Raw genomic sequence first — 20184 nt, 5'->3', positions numbered from 1 at the left:
TATGCCCTTAAAATGGCAAATTTTATGTATATTTTACCCCAATTTTAAAAAACTGATGGGATTTTATGCTACTGTTATAGCAGGAAACAGTAGAGTACTTCAATTGCAACTGCTATTTTGGATGCAGTATCTTTTTAAATTATAGTTTCATAATTCACACACAAAACTCCTTTAAAACTTTACCATTCAGTGTTTTTTAAAGTCATACACTAGTCACCACTATCTAGCTTCAGAACATTTCATCAGCCTAAAAATAAACACTATACCCACTAACAGTCCTCTCTACCCCTTTCAATCAGTCCCACTAATCTGCTTTACTTCTCTATACCTTTACCTGTTATGGACATGTCATATAAATGGAATCATAACAATAGGTGGTTGCTTATGCCTGGATTGTTTTCATAATGTGATTTAAAAAAATTTTTTAGTTTTTAGTAGATGGATACAATAACTTTATTTTTATGTGGTGCTAAAGATCAAAAACAGTGCCCCACACATGCTAGGTAAGTGCTCTGCCACTGAGCTACAACCACAGCCCTCAAAAGCTGCTCTTAAGTTTTATCCATGCTGTAACATGTACCTCATTTTTATGGCTGATTAATATTCCACTATAGAGCTATATCACATTTATTTATCCATTCATCAGTTGATGGCTATTTTAGTTGTTCATAGTTTCTGGCTATTATGAATGTTACTGCTATGAACACTCATGCACAGCTTTAGTACAAACTTGTTTTCAGTTCTATTTGGTGTATATCTAGAACTGCTGGGTCATATGGTAATTAAGTTCAACCACTTTTGAAGAACTGCCAAACTTTTGCAAAATGGCTGTACCATTTTATATTTCCACTAGCAATGCATGGTGATTCCATTTGCTCCACATCCACATTTTTTGTCTTTTTTATTATAATTGTCCTAATGACTGTAAAGAGGTATTTCATTATAGTTTGCTTGGTTTTTGGTTTTCTTTTCTTGGTGCTAGGGACAGAACCCAGGGCTTTGTGCGTGTTAAGCACTCTATTACTGAGCTATACTCTAGTCCTGTGGCTTTGATTTCACATCTTTATCAGAAAAAAACAAAAACCTCAGCCTCTAGCACTTGGTATGTGACTTCTCAACTGGCCAATGAATACATCTCAAAAGAAGAATCGAAAGCAATTTAGTTTAATGTATTAGGATTATTATTCCTTGGATATATGATTACATAGTTCTGTTTATTGTCATGTGACTTGGTTGTACATCCTGTGGGAATAATCCATGTCCTTGCCTTGACTTTGGGATTGACCATGTTTCATGCTTTAAACCAACAAAATTATGAAATGATAATGATATTTGCCACAGCTGAGCAAAAGCTTACCATCATACGCTTCCTCTCAGTCTTTCTCTCCTATACTATCAGAGCTCAGATAAGAGTTATTCATTGAACTTGGGTCCCAGAATTAGAAGACACACAGACTTAGCCAACCGAAGCCTCCAGAACATAACAGACATTTGACATTTGAAGCAAGCTATTTTTGAGTTCATGGAAGAAAACATCTCAAAGGTTCACACTAAACTGTTAAAGGTACCAATTATATCAATTTATATATTACCCTAAAGACAGAGTTTTTTTAAAAGGAAGTTACTAATTTGTTCTGATAAAGATTTAAAATGGCAAATAAAACATTAACGGTGCTAGTTTTAAAAAATCATTGACAATCACTATCCATGATTTATTTAAGTTTAAAATATATCTAAATTTTTCCTAGGTTATTTACAGTTAATGTATAATTTCAGCAGATCTTTAATCAATTATTACAATTCAACTCCAGGTAGTATTAACTTTTCTTGTCCTCTGATACTTGTGCCAATTTCACCCTTTCTTTTAATTCCTTCTGCTCTCTGGAATATTGTTCAAATATTGGTTGATAAATATATATTCCTCCAGCAAGTCCAAGGACTCCAGCAAAAAGCAGTTGTGGAAGAGTCAATCTCCCAGACATTGTTGCAATAAACACAGCACAAAACAAAGGTGGTTCTGAAAAGTTATACTTCACATCCAGCAAATCTCTTCATATCTGTGTACAAAGAAAAGAGGAAACAAAGCAATAACTTAGTATAATCCCTTTTTAAAGATTTCATGTCACTACTGTGTTCTAGAGTGAACATTTTTGTAATATTTAAGCATCACTTTAACTAAAAAAGAAATATAAATATGGAGTATGGGAAATAAGGTAAAGAGATGATATAAGACAAAGCTCACTCCTATTATAGAATGTTCTCAGTGGTTTTAAGTGGATAACTTAAGATGGGAAAAGAATGGGAGGGAATGACACATTCCTTATGCCTTTAACTCACACCACAAAACAATACCCAAACAAAACAAAAAACAGTTGGAAAAAACTGACTCTGAGAAATGTGATCTGGAAGCAAGAGAAAGGCAAAGAATTGTTAATTTTCTTTAGTTCTTTTTATATTATTTGTTTTTTAGCAGTATGTATCTTAAGAACAATTTTTAAGAGGCTTAAAGATTTAATGAGTTCCACCTGGTCTAGTCCGCCACACCTGTAATCCCAAAGACTCCTGAGGCTGAGTCAGGATTTCAAGTTAGGCCAACGTGGGCAACTCAGCAAGGACCTAAACAACTTAGTAAGACCATGATTCCAAAAATAAAAAAGGGGGTGGAGATGTGACTCAGTGGTAAAAGCACCTTTGGGTTCAATACCCAGCAAAAATAAATAAATGAGTTCCCTTTGTTGTTTTAGTAAGTACAAGAAGACATCAAATATAAATTATTTGCCATCTACTTTTAAGAAAAATATAATGGAATGTGCTGCTATACTTTTAACAACTGAAAGACTAAGACTTTCCAGAAAGTAATATTCCTTGCCAACACCTTACTATCTAGAAAAACTGGTGGATATTTGTGAAAAAGGAAAGCACAGTGAAGGATCTGTTTTCTCTATTTTAACATGGCCTCCTAAACCAGCACGTGAGGTCACAAAAATCAGCCTATAAACCAACTATCCTGTCCTTAAAGTCCCTGGAGTGTAACGTTAACTAACTCGGGCAACAGAAGCCTGTTTTCTCCTATATCCTACAGTTAAGTCAGTAAATGACAATTTCGTCAGTCATGCTTTCGTTCAATGCTAAAGGTGGAATCGACGCCCCCTCCCCACGCATGTCCTCCTGCTCCTACATCTGTGCGGTACGCTACCCTGACTACCCGGTTCAACGGAGAACTTCTCTAAGCCCACCGAAGCCGTGCAATGTTATACAAACACCTACGTTTATGATTTCCATTACCAGTACTACCACCACTCGGGCACCTCCGCAGGTCCAGTGGCCGCTCGGCGTCGCTTACCAACCTCCCGCCCCCTGCCCCCCGCCCCCCGCCTGCCTCCGCGAGGTGAGACCGATCTCCTTCCGGCAGCGCTTCCGGGCGCCGGAGCAGAGACAAAGCCAAAGGCAGGCAGCTACTGCCCGGCCTCCGCGGATAGGCAGTGCCGAAGGCAAAAGCGGGGAACTCTCGGCAGAGCGTAACGGCGCAGAACAACGTGCAGGCCCCGGCGGCGAGGACCACCTTGCAGGTGGGCGTGAGGACTTGCCCTTGCCGGGCTACCTCCGCGTCTGCGACGGCTACTCGCAAAGGCCAAACTTAGTGCAGCAGCGCGCGCGTTTCTCCAGCTTCCTTCCGTCCTTGGAAGGTGGCGGCTGGGGAACCTCAGCTGGCCTCCAAGAAGGTGGGAAATGGAGCCGGAAGGTGGCGGCCGCAGCCTTGCTTACCGCGCCCTCCAGAACCGCTCCCACGAGAAGACGAAGCTGCGAAAGAGAAAGTCCACCTTGTATATCAGCGCCCAAGACAAGAACCGGCGCCGCGGAGGTGAGTGAGGGGACTGTATGGAGAACTTCAGCCCGATCCAGAAGGAAGCACCCTACTTTTCACTGTCAACCAGTTAACCAGTTGCGCCCAGTGTTTCCAGACCTTAAATAGAGTTGAATGCTGGAAATGTAGACTTTAATATAAAATTGATTTTTAAATGTTGGTAACTAAATTCATATATCTTTAAAAAACTGTTTGGCGTACAATCTGTCCATTTGTGGTTGAGCAGACTTGTGCATCAGCCGGCTGACCTGAGTTTGAATAATGTTTAGCCTCTACAACTTTTTACTCTGGACAAGGCAATGTATTTCTGAGTCTTCGTTTCCTCGTATGTAAAATGGAGATAATAATACCTAAAGCATTGTTTTGAGGGTTAAATGAGATACATGTAAAGGAATTATCACAGTAACTGGCATACATTAAGTAGCAAAAAGGGATTTCAAAATACAGAGGAACTGGGTTGGTGTTGCACGCCTGTAATCCCAGAGACTCCGGAGGCTGTTGGAGGATTGCAAATTCGAGGCCAGCCTCAGTTTAGTATGACCCTGGTTCAAAAAAAAAAAAAAGGCTGGGGAATGTAGCTCAGTGGTAAAGTGATTTTGGCTTCTACTACTATTACTACTACTGATCATGATGGTAAACATTTTAAATTCCATTGTTTGACAGAGAGTTGGATTCTAATTAGTAATTTGTTTGCTGGATTCCTTCATTAGACACACATGTAGGGTAATCCAATTAACCTTCGGGCTTAGTTAACCCAGTCCCTTTTTCCAGTATTTATCTCAATATTCTTTCTGTACAGTAAGTTGCAAGACAAGTTGGTTTAAATGAAAGGAGTGGACATCACCCAGTTGTGAGGCTCTGGTCCTGGTGTACCTTTCAGCCCTAGTCTACTTTTAGAGTTCACCACTATGCCTTAACAGAGGCTAAGTTAGGGGCCAAGCTGAACCATAGATTGTAAGTTCTGCAAGTGGAATACCAGTCTTTTTTTGCCACAATTGCTTATTGTTTTGTTTTTCAGATCTTATTGGAGAAAACATTTATCTGGTTTTGTTTACCATTGCTTTACGAATATTTAACTGCTTTTTGGTCCAGACAAGTTTTGTTCCAGATGAATACTGGCAGTCTCTTGAAGTTGCACATCACATGGTTTTCAAATATCCTTTCTAGTTTCTTTTCCAGACTACGAATGTGTATTTATCTTAGGAATTGAGTTTTACTTTCGATTACACATTTTCTCATAATTTCAACTTATCAAATTATATCATTGTTGAATACCAAAATTTCTTCTATATCTTTGATGTTAATATACATGACACATTCTTTAGTGTGTATATTCCCACAATGCTCGTACTTGGCAGATTCGGGTAAAGTAAAAAACACATTTCTGTCTTGAAGCAGTCAGAGCATTTAGTTGGCCAAATGAAGTTTTAATTCTGATATCCAACATAAAATACTGGGTTTTAAAATTTCAATGTCAAAGAATAAAACATTGTTTTATATATGGAAGTGTAAATAGATTGTTTCAATACTATTTGACATTTAATCCTTAATATTACTAATTATGGTTATATGACCTGGGAATGGACAGAAAGATTGAGGGGTTATACTTACCCCTTAATCTTTGCAAGCATTTACAAGATTCTGCATCTTTTGGGGAAAGATAGTGTTCAGCTGCTGGTAAGTTTAAATAAAAGTGATCAAAACAGTTATTAAAAACATGTATTCTATCATTTTTCCAAGGGTTAATTGGTATTAACTAAGTTATATTATTGGTACCATGAAGTTTGTTTTTAAAAGGCTATTGTTGCTAAAGTCCAGCCACGCCTAGGAAGCCCACAGATGCCGAAGACATACAAAATACAAACTGAGCAGGGGCAGTGGGGCATGTCTGTAATCCAGTGATTCAGGAGGCTGAGGCAGAAGAATCAAAGTTCCAGGCCAGCCTCAGAATTTAGTAAGACTCTGAGCAAAAACAAGGGCTGGGGCCAGGTGCAGTGGTGCAGGCCTGTAATCCCAGCCATTTGTGAGGCTAAGGCAGGAGAATTACAAATCTGAGGCCAACCTCAGCAATTTAGTGAGGTCCTAAGTAATTTAGCAAGACCTTTTCTCCAAAATAAAAAGGACTGAGGATATAGCTTGATGGAAAAACTCCCCTGGGTTCAATCCCCAGTACCACCATCACCCCCAAAGAACATAAGATGGAGCATGAAAGTGCCCTGCTATGAGAAATTCTGTTAATATATGCAGATTTTCAAAATAACTTGTATATATGCATTATTTAAATTTTAGAAGTATACTTCCTTCATAAAGAATCACTTGAGATCAGTGGTTTTTTACTTGGCCATCAATAGTAAGTAGGATTAGAATTCCTAGATGTTGAGTTACTGGGTCAGTTCCCAAGAAAGCTCACAAAGGAGGACCAGTAGTGCAAATTTTTCTCTAGCCTCACATTCTAGATCTTTTAAGCCATCATCAGGTTGGACTAGAAGCTTAGGCCTAATCCATTTTTCAGTTAGAGGGCTAGTGGCTCAGTATTCCAAACATCGGGTGCTTTTTGGAGCCTAGAAAGACACTGATGTTCTAGAGGGTATTGTATCTTCTCCTTTGAATTGATATTTGATTCCCCATTACAAAGAAATGAGGATCAGAACAATGAAACAACATGACAATCACGGGAAAGAGAATTTAGAGCAACAGCAGAACTTCTCCCATTTACATAGGTAGACTTTAAAAGGTGTGAACTCACTGTTCTCCTCTCAGAGTTAATGACTAGCTTCTAAATTATGCAGGGTATCCATCTGGAACTCTAGGCAAATATACATGGTGTTGTCAAGGACATCCCAGAAATAGATTAAATTATGAATGAAAGGGTCTTTTCAAGACAGAAAAATTTCCTATTCCTCCAAGACCTATCCACTGCCCTCAACCTTCAATGGACCTACCAGTGAACCAGAGAAGTGTTTAACAAAATACCTGAGATGTAATCAACTTTAAAAGGAGGAAAGTTTTGATTTACTGTTTTGGAAGTTTTAGTCCTTAGTCAGTTGGATTGGGGATTACCAGTAAATCAAGAAGAGAGTGTGGTAGAGGAAGCTGCTCACCTCACAGCATTCAGGAAACTGAGAAAAAGAGGACAGGCCAGGGTCCCACTGTCTCCTTCAGTGGCACACTCCCAATGACCTAACTTCCTTTTACTAGGCCCCACCTCTTAAAGGTTCCACCACCTCTCAGTAGTACCACAGTCTGGCAACCAAGCTTTTGGCACAAGTCTTGAGGGTATATTCCAGATCCAAACTATAACAATCTCTTAAAAATTTTTCTTTATCCAGACTAGCTATTAACCTCATAATCATAGATAGTATCCTCTAAACACCTAATATTTCACTCATACCCACCTTAAAATGTAGACCTCCAAACTGAGCACAATACTGAAGACTAGGGTAATTAGTTCAAATTATAGTGGGGCCTTTAAATTTATAAAAACTACACAGTTCTCTGGAGAATATTATGCTAAGCAAAATAAGCCAATCACAAAGAACCAAAGGCCAAATGTTTTCTCTGATATGCAGATGCTAGTCCACAATAAGTGGGGAGGAGAATAGAGGTAATTTGGACTAGACAGAGGGGAGTGAAATGAGGGGAGAGGGCATGGGGGAAGGAATGATAATAGAATGAATGGGACATTATTACCCATATGCATATATGATTGCATGACTTGTGTAACTCTACATCATGTACAACCAGATGAATGAGAAGTTATACTCCATTATGTATTATGCGTTAAATTGCATTTTGTCATGTATAACTAATTAGAACAAATGTATATATAATGAATTTTTTTAAAAACTACACAGTTCTCAGTGCACAGGGATTCTTTTAGCTTTTTAGTAAGTACCACACACTTTTGGCTCATACTAAGTTTATAGCCATACTGACTTTCCATATGAACTGCTTTCAGGAGCCTGGGAAGTAAGGATGAAGCTTATAGCTCCCTATGCAGAGTAAATGGAAGGTATGTATATAGGTACCTTCACTGTATTTTACAGGGCACAGTTTAAGTAGAATTAAGAAGTACAGCTTACCTTAAATTCTTAAGCTTTTAAGAGCATTTATTTACATATAACTGACAAAGAAGCTAAGGTGTTAGAAGCCACTGACAACTGAAAGTCAAACAGCTCTAATTATAATGTGAAAGAAAGTGTAACTCAACAAAAAAGCAAATTCACATAGTTTTTAGAAACACATCTTTTAAACAACCAAGATTAAATTGTGCTCTGACAGTGATAACTATGGCACATTTAAAAAAAGAAAACTCTCAGACATGCTAATGCTATAACTGTAATTTAATTGTAATACATTTACTCTTTAATATCTTTTTCTGTTTTGGGGTCATTGTTTTTTTGTTTTGTTTCGTGGTGCTGGGGATAGAACCCAGGGCCTCATGAATGCTAGGCAGGCACACTATCTCTGAGCCACAGCCCAGGTCTTTAGTTTCTTTTAATTTAATCATAAATATTTTTTAATGTCATTTGAATACTGACTATAAAATACTTGTGGAGGGTTTTTTATTTTTTTGTATTACTTTGGGGTGTTTTTTTGTTTTTTTTGGGTTATTTTGGTACGAGGGATTGAACCCAGGGGCACTTTACCACTGAGCCACATCCACAGCCCATTTTTATTTTGAGACAGGTTCTTACAGAATTGCTTAGAGCCTCACTAAATTGCTGAGGCTGACCTCGAATTTGGAGTCTTCCTACATCATCTTCCCAAACCACTGAGATTACAGGCATGCACCACAATACCCAGCTTTTTTTTTTTTTTTTTTAACCCTAAATAATCTGTCATCTTATTTTCTATATTGTAGGATGGGAAAACAGTATAATTTAGCAGTAAAAGCACAGGCTTTGGTGAAAGACACACCTGCATTTGAATTCTGGGCTTTTTTGCTAATTACTCTGCAGCCTTGGGAAAATTACTTAATCTCTCTGTACCTCAGTTTTCTCATTTATAAAACAGGATAAAACAGCACCTAACTCAGATTAAAACTGAATAAGCCAATATATGTAAAGTACCAGTACATAGTACCACAAATATTTGATTATAAGAAAAATAACCTATTATATGCTAATGGAAATATATTTATACTTCTAAATAAATCTCAGGGTAGTGGCTCAGTGATACTGCACTTGCCTAGCACGTGTGAGTCACTGGGATCGATCCTCAGCACCACATAAAAATAAATAAATAAAATAAAGGTATTGTGTCTATCTACAAAATATATATATATTAAAATAAATCTCAATAAAATGGTTTACTAGTTAATTTATATTAAAATTAGTGTCATAAGATATGTATTCTCACATATTTCTTATGTATATGAAACATGTATAAAGTATATATATGAAACCTATATGAAAACAGAAGAATGAGAATGGTGAAACTACCTTTGGTATGTCCATGAGAAATTAATGTAATTTTTGAGAAAACATGTATTTTTTTACAAAGAACACAATAATACATTGTGTCTGTTTTTGTACTAGAAATGACTTTCAATTGATAGTTGGATCAGCTTGTTGATTTTTATGATAATTCATTATAGCCAAGAGATGTGTTTAACTTCTTTTTCTTTTTAACTTAATGAAGATCTGGACTCCCAGGCTTGCCCAAGCCCTTCTGTCTGCTCTAGCAGACATGAGGCTTTACTCATTAATGAAGCAACTAGAAAACCAGGAAGTGGCTAGATGGGTGGTAAGTCCTTAAATACTTTAGAAACTATGTGCTAGTTATTTCATTAATGTGGGTATAAAGCATGTGGAAAAAACTAACGATTCCCCAAATAACTTTAAAAGATAATTCAGAGAACTTTGTAGAGGTATTTCCATATTTAAGAACAATAAAATGCAAGTGACATATGACATATCTCTCCTTGAGCCATGATTAGTGGAAACCATACCTTAAGAGAAGCTAAACTGTAGGAGACCTTTGGAACCACTTAACTCCTCAAAACTGTCAAGAGTTCTTGCCTCACTTTACATAGAATTCAGTAGGAAGGGGCTAGAGATGTAGTTTAGTGGTAGAGCATTTGCCTAGCATGGAAGAGGGCCTGGGTTCAATCCCCAGTAGGAATGGTTCTAAATCACTGCCTATCTCACAAAGAACTGCAGCTTTCTACAACCTTGGCTCATTATTCCTTCAGCTACCTGAGACTTAACCTTTGCAAACACTATTTCACCCCCAGCTGGCATGTTTGAAATAGATGGACTCCTAGAAGGGAGAGAGTATAGTATAGAACACTTTCTGTCATTTGACTTATTTCAAATTGGGGAGATAAATTCCTGACATCTCACATTCAAATCATGAATGGGTTTTCCTATTTAAACCACATCCTGAAGAGCCACTGGGTTCTGTAGTAATATTTTTTGCTTCACTTGGCTCTTTATAAAATTAAATAAATATGAGACAGCTTAGAAATCTTAATATCTTTTAAATATTGTTTGTATTAGAAATATGTTCCAAATTATAAGTAACCTATTAATACATTTCCGGAATATAATTTACTAGCAAATTGGAGAAAGGACATTCTGCAAGCATTGTATTTTGCATAAATAAAACAGGTTACATTAGCAAGTAAGTCAGACTTTTTATTTTGTGCTTATATTTTATGTACATTATTAAAGACTCAAAATAATAGGCAAAGTTCATGATACTTTTAAAATCATTCCTCCAAAGTAGCAAAACTGTTGTTGGAGTCTTCTAGTTAGGAAAAACCTTTAACTTCATGAAAATTGGAACATTGTTTTAAAGGTGTATTTGAAGAGATGGGAAGCTAGTACTACATGTTTAACAACCCTTGCCTCAACTAATAATTTACTTTTAAGACATCTGTTTTCTAGACTTATTGATGCTTGTTTACATGTTCCTCCAAAACCTGATTTATTAATTTAGCCAGTTTTCAAATTAAAATTGAATAATGCATCCTGACTTTTTTACAGGGGGAAGTAGGTACTGGGGATTAAACTCAGGGGCCTCAACCACTGAGTCACATCCCCAGTCCTGTTTTGTATTTTATTTAGAGACAGGGTCTGAATGAGTTGCTTAGCACCTGGCTTTTGCTGGGGCTGGCTTTGAACTTGAGATCTTCCCTCCTCAGGCTCCCAAGCTGCTGGGATTACAGACATGCGCCACCATACCCAGCACATCCTCACATTTTTTGCTCCCTTATTTTGTCTGAATTTTTTCATCCCGAAATTGGGCAACAGGGCTGGGGGTGTAGCTCAGTGGTAGAGTGCTTGCCTAGCATGTGCAAGACCCTGGATTCAATCCCCAGCACAACCAAAAAAGAAAAAGAAATTGGGTAAAAACCCTAAGCAATTAGTGTCACAAAAAGTAAAAAGGGCTTGTGGGTGGTTAAGCACCTCTGGGTTCAATCCCTGGTAGAAATGAAGGGAAGGAGGGAGGAAGGGAGGAAGGAAGGAAGGAATTGGGCAGCATTCCAAACCAAGGTCAATTACAGACACTCAAAATACTGCCAGTACTGTAAGACAATTTGAGGAATACTGGCTGGGAGAATCTAGTTATGAATTTCAGTCTATCTATAAATTCTACCATAAAAGAATTTGTACTTTATGCCTTTCATTAGTAGGAATTGGGATTTAAATCAAATGCAATGCCATAAAAATGCATCTGAAAGTATAAAATTCATTGACAAATACAGATCCGATATGGTCGACCTGTGTTTGATTTAAGTTCTTGAAAACAATGTTTGGGCAGCCCTATTTACTTTTAAAATCCTTTCTCTTTTAATTTAATGTAGCTTTTATAATATTTAGACTTAGATTTGCTATTTCCTTTAGAAGATGATATTAAATCTTTCCATTTCTTACTTCATACTTATTTCTCATATAATTTTTCTTAGTTTTTTTGCCAGTTGTGCTCTTGGTTCACATGGTATTGCTGTACCAGAACCCTTACAAACACCATGGAAACTGGTCTTACTATAATTGCCCTTTTCTACTATCCTTTGGAAGGTTCAAAGTCTATAAACAGGTGAGATATATTACTGCCAATAATTGTGTATAAATGTCTAAAGCATGCTTTTTTTGAAAAATCTTAAATATCAATATATTGTAATATCCACTAGACCCCCTAATGTTCTACCATTAAGTCAGAGTTAAGAGAACCACAGATTTTCAGTGGGTATAGCATATCAGGAAACAGATAATACATTCAATCTGGATAGTTAAGAGTTTAATAAAAGGACTATTTTCAAAGATGTAGACAATACATAGAAAAGCCAATAAAAAATACCATGGAAGTTAGGGTTGTGGCTCAGTGGTAGAACATTTGCCTAGCATGTGTGAGGCCCTGGGTTTGATTCTTTTTTTTTTTTTTTTTTTTTTTTTTGCGGTACTGGGGATCGAACTCAGGGCCTTGTGTTTGCAAGGCAAGCACTGTACCAGCTGAGCTATCTCCCCAGCCCCCTGGGTTTGATTCTTTTTTTTTTTTTTTTTTTTTTTTTTGCGGTGCTGGGGATTGAACCCAGGGCCTTGTGCATGCAAGGCAAGCACTCTACCAACTGAGCTATATCCCCAGCCCATGGGATTGATTCTTAACACCACATATAAATAAACAAAATAAAGGTCTATCAACATCTAAAAAAATTTTTAAAAATAAAATACCACGGTACCCCAGAGCTAGTCACAACAGGAATTCTTTTATCTCTGGCTCAAGGAGCTAGGAGAAGAAACAGTTACTGGGATCCACACAGAGCTGTAACTATTAAGAGAAAGCTTCAACAGGAGTCAGGCATAGCCAACCTTTAGCAGCAGCAAGGAGACAGCCAAGAAAATAAATAATCCCGAATCACTCCCCTCCCATCTTTCAGTTAGCCCAAACCAATCAGAAGCCAGAAAATAAGGCAGACCATTGATGTTATGCCATGCAGGTCAGCCTCCCCACACGCAGCAGGGAAAGTATGGAGAACACATCTGGAAGAGCAGTCAGAAAACACTCTGACCCAATTTGGATTCATGTAAACTGGGGAAGTAAATACGAAGCAAAGAGAACAACATGAGCTAAAGCATAGAGCTGTAAAAAGGCTTCAGTGAAGGCAGGTTACGCAGAGTAGCTACAGTATAGAAGGATATATGGAAGAAGAGAAGAAGGATGAGGCTGGAATGGGACTCTGCCCTTCTTCAGAAATTGGATTTTATTCTTTAGGTAGTAGTGAACCATTGCAGGTTTTTGAGGAGAATGACATCAAATCCGATTTCAAAAGAATTCTCTTATAGTAGCAATATTTAGGATACGCTGAAAGAGAGAAAGCCAAAATTTGGAAGTCTGGTAAAAACTCTAGTCTCCATTCTTCCCTTATAAAATGTTGTTGGGATAAGATTATTTCTGCATTACAGTCTCTGAACTACAAGAATAAGCACTGACTGTTATGCCTTTACAGCCTACTCTGTGAATCTCTGTTTTTAGTTACCCATCATTTTGGGACTTAGATGGTCTGTGTCCACTTCTGGTCTCACTACCAATTACCCAACTTACTTTGTATCTCACATTAGGTTTGAGATAATTTGATTAGGTCTATTAAATGTCATTGACCTCATTTGGACATAGCTTTTGTTTTTAACCTGTATTGCCTCAGGTGCCCTCCCCTGACTCAGTCAGGAAAGGAAGGTCATGTACAAAAGGATTACTATGAACATTCTTTTCTTTTTTTTTTTTTTTTGCGGTACTGGGGATGGAACTCGGGGCCTTGTGCTTGCCAGGCAAGCACTCTACCAGCTGAGCTATCTCCCCAGTCCATAAACTTCTTTTCCATAAAAGCATGACAGTAATCCAGACTTAACAATAAAACAATATTTTACACACTCCTTAAAAACACAAGTATTATAAATGAAAGATTCCTTAAAGGATGATGTGAGAATATTCTAAGCATTGATTTCTATAAAATGAAAGTAATAAAACAGAATTAAATGAAAATCTGTATAAAATGTGTGACCTAAGGTCTATTAAAAATCATTAAGTATTGATGACAGTATTGTTAAATAAAGGAATATTTCTGGGCAATACAAAAAAAATGATGGAAAGGTTGCAGATGAGTGACAGAATTTGATGTAAAACGATGAGAGAGGGAATGGGAAGGAAACAAAAGTGGATGCGTAGGATGAGAAAATGACTCCAAAATTTTAAGGTGAACAAAACCAAGTGATACTACCATTGAATAGTATATACATCCAGGGATAGTGGCACATGTCCATGCCCATCCCCATCCCAGCTGTTCAGGAATCTGAGGCAGGAGGATTGCGAATTCAAGGCCAACCTTGGCAACTTAGCAAGATCTTGTCTCAAAAATTATTAAAAAAAAAAAAAAAAAAGAACTAGGGATGTAGCTCAGTGGTAGAGCTCACACACTGGGTTCCATCACACACACACACACACACACACACACACACACACACACACACACACACACACTGTACAATGAACAGGTTTGGGGCATTGTAGGGGTTTTGCCAAAAACTTTGATTTTGAGTGGCTGTATGCAATCTATGGTAGAAAGGTTCAGAAAGGAGTAAAATATTTTGTAAGTCTGAAAACCTAGAGTAAGGTCAAGACAAGAATTATATATTTGGGAATCCTCTGTGTAGTTTCACTACTAGGAGTTGTATTTAAACAATCTGCCTATCAAACCAAGCCATAAGTATGCTTTATTTCACACATACAGTTTTTTTTTTTTTTTTAAATAAACTACTTGGCAAAGTTTTTAAAATTGGAAGATCTTACATTAAAATCTAGATTTCTGGGGCTGGGTGTAGTTCGATGGTAGAATTGTTAACCTAGGATGGCCAAGACCTGGGTTCAGCCTCCAGCACCACAAAAAGAAAAGACAAAACCTAGATTTCTGATTTCTCTTTAAAAATTGGAAGATGTAGCAACATTCTGGGCTAGGATTCCTTTATGACAATTACATAGTCCACCCAACCTGCATCACCATTTTTGTACTTACCTCATTTCTATAAGCCTTTGAATTGGTTATCTTTGCTCTTTCATCCTCACTAATATTAGGGATTTTTTAATAGTTATAGTTAACATGTATATAATGCTAGCAACATTGTTTTGTTTTGATTGCTTTTGCATTTTAGCATAGCTAAGTATTTTCCACATAATAATTTTCTATCTGTAGGCCTCATAATTAAATTATTATATCATCTCTTTCAGCCATTTACTAAGAAAAGTTCTGTTAGTAAAAATCCACATTTGTATCCAGGATTATATAGGTTTTTATAGTAGACTTTTTATTGGTTGCACATATGCATCTTTTAGTTGGATAGAATTAGCTTACTTTCAGAACACAATCACGTACTGAGAAGGCCATCATTGACTAGTTCTGATGCTTCTTTACCATGCATGTTTTTTCTTAGAAAAAGGTTTTATGTGACTTTCTTATAGTCCCTTAGAAGAAACTTGATCGTTTTTGTCATGAAAGTAACTGGCACAGTTGTGACATTAAAACTTAATATAATAGGGCATGGTGGTGCCACCTGTCATGCCAGTAGCTTGGGAGGCAGAGGTAGGAATAAGTTCAAAGTCAGCCTCAGCAATTTAGTTAGGCCCTAGCTAATTAGTGAGACCCTATCTCAAAATAAAAAATAAAAAGGGCTGGGGATGTGGCTCAGTGGTTAAGCACTCCTGATTTGAATCCCTGGTACCAAAAATATACTTTTCAGTAATAAGCATTAACACAAAGGATACTTCCTCAATTGAAAATACTAGAATTAGGATATTAGAGCTAGAAAAGTCTCTAGATGTTACCTCTCTTTACAAGTAAAAAAAACTAAGACACAGAAAATACAAGTAACTTGCCAAAGTTCATTTAGCAATTTATACCAAAAGGAAAATGCTGTCATTTAAAAAAAAAAAAAAAAAAAAAGCTTTATCACAGTTTGAACAGTAGATTAACTTCAAAACTAATTTCTCAGTTGTCTGGATAATACATTTTCCTTGTTTGTAGTGTTAAATATTCTTCCCTGGTGGCACTTGCCTTCATAATTCGTCCCACAGCTGTCATTCCATGGATGCCTTTGCTCTTCAGGCATTTCTGGCAAGAACAGAGAAAAGCTGATCTTATTCTATATCACTTTTTACCTGTAGGGTAAGTATATTTATGTCTAATAGATAGATATAATCTATTAATTTTACTAACCTGTAAATGATGATGAGTAAGATTTTGTATCTTTCAGTTATTATTATAATGTCATTGAGAACTCTTAGTCCAAGGAAATAGAATATTTTCAAGTTTTTTATATAAATAATGTGTGTGTGTGTGTGTATGAGAAATCAGACGCACACACCCGACCCCAGTGGTACTGGGTATTGAGCCCAGGGGCACTCTATCACTGAGCTACACCCACAGCCCTCTATTTTTTGAGGTAGGGTCTCAATAAGTTGCTGAGACTGGCCTCAAATTTGTGATTTTCCTGCCTCAACCTCCTGAGTCACTGGGATTATAAGCATGTGCCACTGCACCTGGTGTGTTTTATATTCATATATAAATGATACTGTTTATAAGTTGTTAATTTGCTTAAATGAGAGCTTCTCAATTATTTCTAATAGAATTTGCCTATGATTTTTTCCCTAAATATATCTCAAATATATTTTTAGAAATGCTTTTTTTACATTTGTGTAGGTTTTATGACTTATAATGGATTTTCATATATACCTCATAACCTTCACGATTCTTGGATCTAGGCAATACATGTATTTTTATTTTGTAGTAGAGGAAATAGAAGACATGAAGAAATTAAAAATTATCCAAAAACATTGGGCTGATTGCTGTAATGGAATTGGGATTGGAATCCAGGTCTTCTAACTGTATCATGAACTCCTAGGATCAGACTTATCCAAAGTGTCTATAGAATATGCAAAATAATCATAGAACAGATGAGTACATTCTGACTCTTCAGACAGTAATCTTTGTAATATACCATATTCACTCCACACAAGTATTTTTTAGTAACAATTTTTAAAAGGACTAAATTATCGAACTTACTACTCTTGTCATTTCTAGATATATTAATATTGTCTTCCTGCCTTTATGAGATTTCCATTCTAGTGGGGAAAGGCACAGCTAAAAATATAAGAGTTAGATATTTGTCCAAGTGATGATAAGAGCTATAGTGAAAAATAATGTGAGATAAGGATAGAATCCTGGTGTGTATGTGGGTGTTATTTTTATATGGTAATTGTGAAAGACCACCACAATAAGATTATATTGGAGCCAAAATCTAAATGAATGAGAGAGTGAAACTTGTAGATACCTGAGGAAAGAACATTCCAGGCAAAGGGACCAGCAAGTACAAAGAATATCTGGCATATTCAAGAAACATCAGAGAGACCAATGTAGCTAAAGGAGAGTAAATTTGGGAGAATATGATAATGTCAGAGAGATAAAAGGGGCCCAGATCAAGTAGACTTTTATGCTGAGGGATATGAAAAGTCTTTTTAGTCTCTCAGCAAGGTTAATATATTCACTCAAAAGCATTTAACCTATTTGTGTCAAGCATTTGTGGATTAAGAAATAAGTAAGAGAAACCCCAAAGCTCAGGAAATAATGCCAAGAGTTAATAAATGGGATGATATCAAATTAAAAGGCAGTACAGCAAAGGAAACAATTAGAAATGTGAAGAGAGTACCTGCAGAATGGGAGAAAATTTTTCCTAGTTTAGTCTTCTGACAAGAGTTATGGAATACATAAAGAATTCAAAAGACTGTACACCCCCCAAAAAAAATCAAATAATCCATTAATAAATGGGGTTAAACAGATGCTTCTCAATAGAAGAAATAAAATGGCCAACAAATACGTGAAAAAATATTCAACATCACTAGCAATTAGGGAAATGCAAATCAAAACTTACACTGAGATTTCATTGCACATCAGTCGGAATGGCAATCATCAAGAATACAAATAATAAATTCTGGAGAGTGTGGGGAAAAGGAACACTTTCACACCATTGATTTTAAATTAATATGGAAATCAATGTGGAAGTTGCTCAAAAGACTAGGCATGGAAATATCATATGATCCAGCTATACCACACCTTGGTATTTATCTTGAAGAACTGAAGTCATCATACTATGGTGAGCAGGACAGTTCACAGTAGCCAAATTATGGAACCAGCCTACGTTTCTATCAACAGATGAATGGATAAAGAAAATGTGGTGTGTGTATATATACAATGGAGTTTTATTCAGCTATAAAGAAAAATAAAATTATGTCATTTGCAGGAAAACAGACAGAACTAGAAACCATTATGTTAAAGGAAATAAACCAAACTCAGGAGCTTAAGGTTCATATGCTTTCTCTCATGTGGAGACTAGAGAGAAAAAAGGAAAAGAAACGTTGGGAAAGGGGTCTCATGAAAATCAAAGGGAGATCAGTAAAGGAAAATATACCAGGAGGTGGGAGAAGGAAAAGGAGGGGAAAATGCTGGGGAGTGATATTGGCCAATTATATTGTTATATTGTGTGCATGTACAAATGTGCATACCATTATGTACAATTTATGCACCAATTTTAAAAATATGGAAAGAGAGGAAACAAAGAAGTGATTAAGACAGTGTCTGCTCCCAAAGTCAGTCTGTAGGGAAACAGAGATAATAATTCCTACCCAACAATTTAAAGTGCTTTATTGCATGTATATAGAGAAATGCTGTATAGGAGAACAGAAAATAAAGAGCCTAATTCTGATTGAAAGGGGAATATCAGAAGCTTTATAAAGTATGTGATGTTTCAGATATACAAAATGAATACAGGTTTGCTAGGCACAGAGAATTAGCATGTTTAAGGCTGAAAAGGCCTGAAAGAAGCTATTCATATAGATCGAATGCTGTCTAATTTATTTTAAAGGAAAGTACAAAAAATAAGATAATGCATGTGAAAATTCTAATTATACAGTATAGAACAAATGTCAGCCATGGTACTTTACCAGCCTAAATTCAAATCAGAGTTGGCTCCAGACTTGAACTATGTAACAGTCTTTTATATATTGAGCACCCTTTAAAAATAGCCAGTTGCATAGCGAAATAGTAATTGAATTACCCTTAGGGGAAAATTCTAATGTATATGGACCTATTTTCTTACTTTTTTCATGACCTTGAGAATTTGGGGACATCATTTAGTCATTATATAAAATTAAAAATAGTTCTGTTACCTGTAAGTGACCATTTTTTTGTCAACAATAATTGGCAAGCTGGGTGCAGTGGCACACACCTGTAATCCCAGCAGCTTGGGAGGCTGAGGCAAGAGGATCTCGAGCTCAAAGCCCGCCTCAGCAAAAGCCAGGTGCTAAGCAACTCAGTCAGGCCCTGTCTCTAAATAAAATACAAAATAGGTCTAGGGATGTGACTCAGTGGTTGAGGCCCAATCCCCAGTACCCGCCCCCCCCCAAAAAAAAATCGATAGGACTGGAATGAAGTAGGGGACATCATTGTAAGTCTTACAGGCATCAAAGAGATCAGGATACTATAAACAACTTTATTCTAATATACTTGACAACTTAAATGGACAAATTTCTAGAAAAATGCAGTTTACCAAAACTAACAAAAAGAATCGAAAAATCTGAACAGTACTATAGAAATGTAATTTGCAATTAAGACCTTCAAACAAAGAAGCATCATATTTTCAAAATGACTTCCATCCATTTAAGAAAGAAGAAACAGCTTGTAATCCCAGCTTCCCAGGAGGCTGAGGCAGGATTGCAAATTGGAGGCCAGCTTAAGCAATTTAGCTAGACCCTGTCTCAAAATTAAAAAAAAAAAAAAAAAAAAAAAAAAGATTTAAAGGTCTGGGGAAGTAGCTCAGTGGTAGAGTGATTGCCCAGCATGTGGAAGGCTCTGGGTTCTACCAAGAAGGAAAAAAAGGGAAAAAAAAAAAAAAAAAAAAGAAAGAAAGAAGGAAGAAACATTAATCAATCTACATAAATTCTTCCACAGAATAAAAAAAGAACACTTCTTAACTCCTTTAATGAAACGAGCATGTCCTTTATACCACAATATAACAAAAGGCAGGTATAGACCAGTATCTCTCATAAATGTGAATGTAAAAAATCCTAAACAAATTTTAGCAAATTGAATCCAGTGACATTAAAAAGGGGACTATATCACAATCAAACTTAGTCTTATTCTAGGAATATGAAGTTGATTTAATATTTTTTTTTATTGTAAACAAATGGGATACATGTTGTTTCTCTGTACATGGTGTAAAGGCATACCATTTGTGTAATCATAAATTTACATAGGGTAATGTTGTTTGATT

The 20184-nt window shown here is 36.5% G+C and overlaps 2 protein-coding genes across 5 annotated transcripts in view; one reads left to right on the top strand and one right to left on the bottom strand.

The window, feature by feature from the left end:
• Window positions 1–518: 518 nt before the first annotated feature.
• The window catches only part of Pigbos1 (PIGB opposite strand 1), a 33350-nt gene continuing 13684 nt past the window's right edge, over window positions 519–20184 (bottom strand). The window contains exons 1-2 of one of the 3 annotated variants that reach the window (XM_047541246.1): window positions 3286–3613; window positions 520–2057 (exon numbers count right to left, since the gene is read on the bottom strand). In XM_047541246.1, coding sequence (XP_047397202.1) covers window positions 1818–1982 — 165 coding nt within the window. In that variant the 5' untranslated portion in view covers window positions 1983–2057; window positions 3286–3613 and the 3' untranslated portion in view covers window positions 520–1817. Of the gene's footprint in view, window positions 2058–3267; window positions 3614–20184 lie in introns of those variants that run through there. The other 2 variants (XM_047541245.1, XM_047541247.1) reach the window with 2 other exon arrangements.
• Window positions 3407–20184, top strand: part of Pigb (phosphatidylinositol glycan anchor biosynthesis class B) — a 29717-nt gene continuing 12939 nt past the window's right edge. Inside the window, exons 1-6 of one of the 2 annotated variants that reach the window (XM_047541242.1) lie at window positions 3407–3862; window positions 4884–5019; window positions 5425–5542; window positions 9509–9613; window positions 11781–11911; window positions 15885–16025. In XM_047541242.1, coding sequence (XP_047397198.1) covers window positions 3730–3862; window positions 4884–5019; window positions 5425–5542; window positions 9509–9613; window positions 11781–11911; window positions 15885–16025 — 764 coding nt within the window. In that variant the 5' untranslated portion in view covers window positions 3407–3729. The remainder of the gene's footprint in view (window positions 3863–4883; window positions 5020–5424; window positions 5543–9508; window positions 9614–11780; window positions 11912–15884; window positions 16026–20184) is intronic. The other variant, XM_047541243.1, reaches the window with a different exon arrangement.

Source organism: Sciurus carolinensis, chromosome 2, assembly GCF_902686445.1.
Source record: "Sciurus carolinensis chromosome 2, mSciCar1.2, whole genome shotgun sequence".
NCBI classification, from domain to species: domain Eukaryota; kingdom Metazoa; phylum Chordata; class Mammalia; order Rodentia; family Sciuridae; genus Sciurus; species Sciurus carolinensis.
This window is presented reverse-complemented; position numbering and strand designations above follow the sequence as displayed.